We start from the raw sequence: 8,437 nt of genomic DNA on the forward strand, positions 1-8,437 counted from the left end.
CTTAATGATTCTGTGTGATTCTGTGAAGCAGGAAGAACAATCTTCTACAATCTGAGATCAGGTATAGAAACAATACAACTACATTTTTTTTTTTAAAGGTAGAGCAATTAATTGGTCCTGGTGGGGCTCTAACTGCCATGGAAGAACTTCACTCAACTTTTTACTATGGAGGTAGAACAGACTCTAAATACTGACAATAAATATAAACCTCTACACATCCTTCACCGTGCAAATACACCTCAGATCGCTATAATATACACCTTCAACTAAGACACAGATCTTGTAATAACTAACAATCTAAAACAGTGACAAATAGTTATCTTTCTTGGAAAGATATCAATATCTTCCAAGTGCAAAGCACATTCAGATCAACAATTAGCACCTGTAAAAATACCAACATCAGTATCAGTAGACTAGTAGTGACAGGGAATGCAGCTGGAAAACAGTAGAATGAGAGGCTGATTCAGTGCATTTGCAATTTTTCTAGATACAAGTATCTCAGAATAGGCACCTGCAGATATGCTGTCAACCCTTCCCCTCCTTCTGGCCTCCAAAATTCAAACCTGATTCAAGTCACCTAAACAATATTCAAAGAAAAAAGATGTTCGTTATAATCATAGCAAGCCTCCCCCACGCCCGTGGTTTTATTTAAAATTAAAGGATACACACACTAGATATTTACCTCTTTAACAAATAAATTTTCTGCTTTTTGTTCTGCATCTTCAGGTACAGAAGGATACAGCGTCCTGATTTCCAGTGAAATTGTGTCTGTCTGACAATAAACAAAAAAAGGCAAATTAGTCAGAGTGACAGAACAGCAGTTTTGTCTCACAAAGAGGTTAAGAACCGTATTACTATGGCTTGCATTTTTCAGTTTGTCATGCAGCCAATAGACACGCACACCAACAACTACAACCCAGCTCCTGCCCACACACGCTATTCAATGCTATCAGCTAAAGCATTAATTACAAGCAGCAGCAGCAGCGTTTGAATAGATTTTTGGGAACAAAGTTGTTCCAAGCAAACTCGCTTCAGTCTGTGAGGTTTCTGATAACAAAAGTCATGAAGTCTTCCTTACATCCTCTCCCAGAACTACACGCCAAATCCAACAGCACTACTTGCTTCCTCTGCTTCCCTTCTGCACCTCATGCCTTTTACAGCAAGAAATGTGGAAACAGAACTAAAAGCTTTGACTCTTTTGGAAGGAGAAGAGAGGAGCAGAGCAGAGAGTCCTCCCAAGAAGCTGCAGAAGGGCTGCCACAGGACAGCCTGATGGTCGGAAAGCAAGGGGAGCCAGGCAACAGCTTCTCAGTGGGGCACTTCCCTCCGCGGGTGCAGACAACTGAGCAGGACTCACGTGGGACTCCTGATGCTTCCTGCAACCTCCTTTCAGGCTCAACAGACACCACGCATATTAAGTCGTTTTTCTGAAACCAGCTCCTGACTGAGCTGGTTTGTCAGGCCCTACAGCAGGAAACCACACAGAGAAGTGGATCTCCAGAAGGTCTCCACAAAGAGCCAAGCTTCTCTTAGTTCCCACCAGGCCAACGAGAGGCCAGGGCCACCAGCAGTGCTCCTCTGTGTGACCCAGGGCCTCCATGCTGAGGACAGGCATGGCAGCCACTTTGCAAAAGTCACAAAAAGGGGAAGCTTTGCCATATTTTGAATTAATCCACAAATCAGGCCCCCTCATTTTCTCTGCCGTAAGAGGGGGAAAACGAACATAACCAAACCCCAGATGACCAGGTTATGCTCTCAGTTACCGTGGAGTAACTCCACCACTCAAGACAATGAAGGACTGAAACCAAGACAAATCTGATTTCCCAAGCTCATTTCTCTTCCCTTACGGAAAGGCACATGATTTCTGGAAGAAGGCCTATGGCATACGACTAGTTTAGTATGAAGAACCACTACTTACTAACACCATGAAGCAGCCTGAAGTATCTACTGTATGCCCCTGGAGGATCTTCTCCCAATCCCCAGTGTCAGGCTGAAAAGTGATGTTTTTTCTCTACCAGCTGAAGCATCCAGACTCTATGATAGACAATTGCTTGGATATTATTGACTGCATTTTTCCTTACAGCTTACACAGATCACACTAATTCCCCCCCCATCACTTTCCATTTGAGTAATTATGAACGAAAGGCATGTACCACTCACGCAGATGAAAACGTCATGGGATTCCCCAAACTTTTTCTGTTTCAACTGCACAGCTCAGGATACAGCATGACTTAAACACTTTGTCTCCCACAAATAACAATGGTGCCTCATAGACACCACAAAATGAAAAAAACCCTGTTGTACTGACAAACTAAGTGCAGTTTCCTAAATGCGGGTTCCTGGGCTCCACCCAGCTGTACTACCAAAGCCTGTGTACATTGGAGATTTACACAATCATTTAGTCTATGAGTAAAAAGAGACAGTGGATAGAGAAGTATGAATTTTCAGGCCACATTTAGTAATAGTGAAGATGTCTGAATCCTTGGTTGCTTAGGGACTTCCCAGCAGCACCCACAGTCTCTGGAACACACTTCATTACTTTTACTTCACACATACGTGACATTTTAAGTGCCTTTTTTTAAGCAGTCCCGAGAAGACACAATCCCAGAGCACAGCTGAAAAACCATGCTGCCCCTGAGGTCCATCATACAGGGTTCTTCCCAGGTCTGGGGTCCCACCGCCAGCAGCAGCCGCCTCAAAGCACGCACACCGTCCTTCCATGGTTTCACCACTGCTGAAGATCAGCTGCTCTTTCCAGACTAAGGCAGCATGGGAGGCCACAAGAGAGGAGACGTGTGATGCACCGTGTACCTCACACTGACCCTGTTGGGATGGTGACTAAGCTGCAGCCAGACCAACAACCTCTTCTGCTGGCCCATAACAAACTTACTTGCCCCATGTATTATGCAGAAGACAGTTTCCAGTATTTTTATTTTTAGTTAAGACACATAGCAAGTAAAATTTTTTACCTAATACAACGCTTCTTGTCAACTGATAGCAACATGTGGATCAAGACAGCTAACTTTTGCCTTAAAGGGGTCATTATGCCTCCCTTCCCTTACACAGCTTGTTAAAAAGACTGTAGCTGAACAAGACACATAACTCAAGCCCACTGTTTTGCCTGTGATATGCTCTCCTACTTTCCTTCTCAACAAGACTGCACTTGCAAGAAAGAAACACAGCTGTGCAAAACAGAGAAATCGGGTAGCACTGGGCTTGTCACGTTTGCAGGCTTTGCCAAAGAATATCACAAGCTTACTTACATAGAATTGGGGCATGGAAAATCTTGTGTATTGTTATATTTAAACTTGTTTTAAAAACTACAAAGCACTTCCCTTCTGAGAATTAGTTATGTTCAACCACTTAGCTGCAAAAGCCTTGCCACAAAGACACTTCCTGTTCATAGTTGATTACTTCCAAAGTTAAATGCTCTTAAAGGCTGATCAGGCATAGCATGTATTCACCAAAACCTTTTTACTTCAGAAAATAACTAAATTTCAACAACAAAGTGCTTTTGCAAAGGTCATCAAAAAATGCAGGATTTTATTTACAGAATTGAGCATTTATATATGTGCTTTGATTGCAGTCTAATTTTCTAATGTATGGGCAATCATAGCAATTGTCTGTTCAAATCAAAGGCCAACTATCTTATAATCTGTGCATGCAAACTGTGATTATCAAATAATGCAGGTATCAGCTTAAAACATTAAATTCCATAATTCTTCTGAATTACTTTTAAAATCTATTTTATATAAATATCCTATATCCAACAATGATTTCTGGCATTCAGACAGGCTGTCTGATTTGCATAAACTTTTGGCCCCAGGTGTTTGATTAGTTATAAGGTGCAATTTAATTAAGCGCCCTCTCTTTCTACATCCACTCTCTACAGTGAAAGCCACAAGTTAATATTGCTCCTTATCAACAACTGATTAGGAATAATATTTTCAGACAGTGCCTACTTCCCACTGACACGGTGAGTTTAGTATTGGAAAAAGGAGTTCAAACTCCATTAGCTGTTTCAAACATTTTCATTCTGAATCCATTCTAATAGCTTTTAGTCTGAAAGCATGTTACCAGTGGTTAAATCTTTAGACAGATGCATCAAAACTGATTATATTTACTTCCCGAACAGGCAGCCCTTCTAAGAGAGCTAACCGCACACAGGCAGAAATGTTCCTGTATGTTAATGCTTAGATTCAATCTCTCTAAAGAAACGCTGCTCAGCCCCATTTTCATCCAAGTAAACAGATTTACTTAACATTACCAAAAACTGTAATGAGTTAGGCAATCAAATTAAAAAGCAGAGTAAGATGCAACTTTGCTGTACAAATACCACTGTGCAAATGCTGTCACTATACGGGGCTCCTGACAGGCTGCTGTCTGCTGTCCCAGCACAGACCTCACTGCGGAGGTATGTGCATGGGGGCAAAGCAAAAGGAAAGCAAGCACAGAGCACATTTAAAGGACAGATTTTGCCCCATCGCTCACCAGATGACGTTCGGTGTGAGAGGCTATGCTTTGCCCACATAGCATTTGCTTGGCTCACTGCATTGGCTCTATTTAAATAGCCAGAGTGCATCCCTCTAAGTCTAGATACCTCTGGCTTTCCTGCTCCTCCCAGATGATGCGAACTCACACATCAAGGATACCCACATCCCATTAATCATGAGAATAATGGACTCAATTTCTGCTCCTCTAAGGTTGAGCTGATACTGCCTATCACGTGGGAAAGCGGGAGAGAAGTCATGTGCTATTGAAAATAACACAAGATCTCACCACTGTAAGTCTTCTGACCTTAGAAATAAGAGTCAGATCTACAGGGTTACTTCCAAGGAGGCTCTAAGTCCTGTGCTTAGAGCTGCCCCTATGGCACATGTGCTGTTTGATGCAAAGAGGCAGTGGTGTTGCCTACTCTTGCCCTCCCCCCTTAAAGATGCATCAGGTTCTGTTGTGAACTTCTGTATCCAAACGAACAATTTTTGTCCATGTGCAACACCTAGATAGCAGAGGTTTCACAATTTGAAAAATAGGGAGATTTTGGCTCTTCCTTGTTCAGAGCTAAAATAAAAGAAGCCTGGAAACAGTCACACCTGCAGTGATGGAGAATATCAGCACTGCACAACTCAGCCCCTCTTTGGAGGGCACATGGGTAGGCTTTCAAAAGCCCAGAAGAGCCAGGAGCACATGTCAGACTGAACTTCCACAGGTTTTGCATTACACAAGTAAGCTTTGCCATCTTACACCTGTCCTAAATTTAGGCAATGCATTATTATTTCTATTGCCGGTTCAAATCAGACATTCAGCCATATTAATACAATTACTTTAAGGAAGTCTAACTTTGACTTTTCAAACAGAGATTTAAAAAATAGTACGTGGAGAAAGGAGGAGGAACAAATTTTCAGGACTCAGAGAGTTTAACATGCTTTTATACCATACCAAATTGAAGTACCCATTAAATACTTTCAGTTACCTTTTTATGACAATAAACTTACATTTATCAACATGTTGTTAACATATATTTAGTTACTAAACCTCCACACAAGCAAAGGTGTTTGCAAAGGGGTGCTGAGCCTGTTGCCACTAAGGAAGGGCACCAATGTTTCTACGCAAGACTTGAGATCCTCGAGAGATTTGAAGAGACTGAGGAGGGTTCAGTGAATTTCCGAAGGATGGTGACAGAAAGAAAGGACATACTTATGACTTTCATAAGTCATACAGCAAGCATTTTGCTTGGATACATGAAGGTACTTAGGTGCACAAGTACAAACTTATGACAACAAATCTGTGCAAGACTAAGATGCAAAAGGTTAAAGGTGAGAGGGACTAATCTGAAGGAGGTTGTCACACTTTTTTCATGGCCTCCTTTCCACCAAACAAGCAGGAGAAAAGTGAGAAATAGGAAGGCCAGCCAGCAGCAGTTCCAGTTGTTGAGAGTGTGGCCAGGTCTGGGGAACAGAAGGTGAATAGAGCACATTACCCCAAAGGTGAGGATGCAAACCTGTCAGCATCACCACCAAGCACGTATTTTTGTAAGCGCAACAGGAAGCCCATCAACTCCCACTTACTACCACCAAGAAATACAGTGCAGGCTCGCACTCTTGTGATAGGGAGCTCCTGTGAAGCTCTGCAGATCCTTCTTCCACACAGTTGCTGCACTGCTGCAGAAATGTCCGCTGGCTATTATTTCACAGCACAGCAACAGAATGGTAATTTGTTCACAGGATCCAGGAGCAGGTGAAAAATGAAACTGAGATGACATGCTTTTGCTCAAAGGGACAAAGGAGGAGAGTTAGCAAGCAAGGCACTGCCAGGCAAACCAGAAGTGGAACTGATGTGTATCGTCGATTTTATTTTTTTAAAAAAGGATTATTAAGCACAGTTACAAAAAGTGAAGCATCTTTTCCCCAGCTGAAGTAAAACCAGAGACTGCATCTTTGTAATGTATACATCTTGTATTCTTCTGCTGAAATGCAGGGAAATGGAGGAATACAGTCTATAAGGTTCAAATTGATATCAAGAATTCTTTGCTGTTCCACAGACTTCTCGTAAGATGTTGGAAATGACCAACAGAAGTCTTATGAGAATAACCGTATTTTCTTTGAATTGCATTGGAAGAGAGAAAGCAATTCAGAGACGAAACAGAAGACCAGATAGTGCAGCAGCTATGATGATAATTGACCCGTATCTGATGCATGTGGTGAATACTACAGATCCAGAAATGGGAAATCATTATCAAAAGCAGAACCTTCTCTCATTCTCTCTACCTCAGCTAATTCTTTTGGTGGGGTTTCACTCTGAAGAGACTTTGCTCAATAGGATGTGCTACCACACAGGCCCAAACTGGGGCTGCAACCCTGAGCCACAAAGTCTGAAGCAACTGTAATCATTAGGAGTTAAACAGTAACGTCCACCATTTCCTGGGGCATTATCACATTAAATAACACTCAGAGCCAGCCTGAGCACCTCCTAATTCAGTCAGACCTGGATCTCTTTCTACTCAAATGGCTGACCCAGACTTTTGTGCATAGGTAGTATTTCAACAGAAAGGATCAGGGCTATAAATAGATGCTCTGCAGCTGAAAAACCTATCTGCTATGAAAGCTCTGCCGTCCTGTCTGGTGGCACAGGCTCTCGTTACTGCAGCTGACTTCAACAGAAGATAACAGAGACAGGTTTATTGTGAGGATATGGACCCTACCTACCACTGCTTCTGCTCTTCTACAAGTACAGGCCACCCCTACTAGCAAGCACCTCTCTCATCTGTCTTAATCTTTTTTTTCCCCCTTCTTTTTTTATTTAAATCAATTATACAGAATAGTTGCAAAGCATAACACAGAGGGAACAAAATAGAAATAGCTACTAAAAGCCAGGCACCAACTGCTCAAAATGAAATGAAAATAAGGATATGAAAATATAGCTTGAGAGGCAGAGGCCTTGAGCAGGACATGACTCCTTTGCTGAAAGGGTTTGCTCCACCAACATGAGCTCAGTTATTCTAAATCAAGGGGCTCAAGGGCCTTGTGACAGCACACAGTATGTCTAGTCAGCTTTATAACGCTAAATTTCAATTTCATAAATTCACAAATGTGCGAAATGGATAAAGGAATTAACGATGATGAGGAAATCTATTCTGTTTAGTTTTCTCTCAATCCCATGAGCACATTAACTCAATTAACGCCACCAAGGAAATAGAGCCATTCAGTAAAACAAAGCAGTCAATTAGATGAAGCTGGCCCCACAGGACAGCAGCAGTGCCATGAGCTGATGGGAAGGACCCTCACACAGCAGCTACAACTGGTCACAAATTGAAATGTTATTTCCATTAGAGAATGCCTAGTCATCAAAATCTAAATCTTTTGCAGAAATCGGTTGATTCTGAAGTTGCTATAAGATGCAACTGCCAGCTGACTCGCCTGGCAGCATTCCTCCCCAGCCGCTGGGCAGGCAGCCCCTGCCCTCCCCAGCTGCCCCATTGCTGTCGCGGTGAGGGCTGCCCTGCGCTTCCACGTTCTCAATTTCTTTACAGCTTGCCAGGACACGCAACGGGGAACCCGGGATGAGGTCAGGCAGCTCCACAGCCGCAGGCTCCGCTATCCACTGCCTGTCAGCATCCCACCACGGAAGCCCACCTCAGGACTGGAGATTCTGCGCCCCCCATCACTGAGGATGCCAGATCTCAAACCCCACTGAAGAAAAATTTAAGACAACCCCAAAACCAAACAAAAATCAAGTCTATTTGGACTTATGTTTCTTGTGCGATCTAATGTCAGCAATGGCACAACTTGGAAATAAGACACAGCCACTGTCTAAAAAGTCTGATTTTGAGCAGAAGACTGGGAGTCATGGGCTGACTCTAGTGGCCAAATGCAGGATAGGATCAGAAAGACTAGATGTAAGTTACGGAAGTGTGATTAAATTAGATTATAATATTAGG

The 8,437-nt window shown here is 42.6% G+C and overlaps 1 protein-coding gene across 1 annotated transcript in view; it reads right to left on the reverse strand.

Annotated features, from left to right (window-relative positions):
- Positions 1–682: 682 nt before the first annotated feature.
- Positions 683–8,437, reverse strand: part of LOC104623206 (dedicator of cytokinesis protein 10-like) — a gene marked incomplete at its 3' end in the record, with an annotated part of 40,342 nt that continues 32,587 nt past the window's right edge. Inside the window, exon 3 of the mRNA XM_010290224.1 lies at positions 683–772. Coding sequence (XP_010288526.1) covers positions 683–772 — 90 coding nt within the window. The remainder of the gene's footprint in view (positions 773–8,437) is intronic.

This window comes from Phaethon lepturus, unplaced genomic scaffold (assembly GCF_000687285.1).
Source record: "Phaethon lepturus isolate BGI_N335 unplaced genomic scaffold, ASM68728v1 scaffold48436, whole genome shotgun sequence".
NCBI lineage: Eukaryota > Metazoa > Chordata > Aves > Phaethontiformes > Phaethontidae > Phaethon > Phaethon lepturus.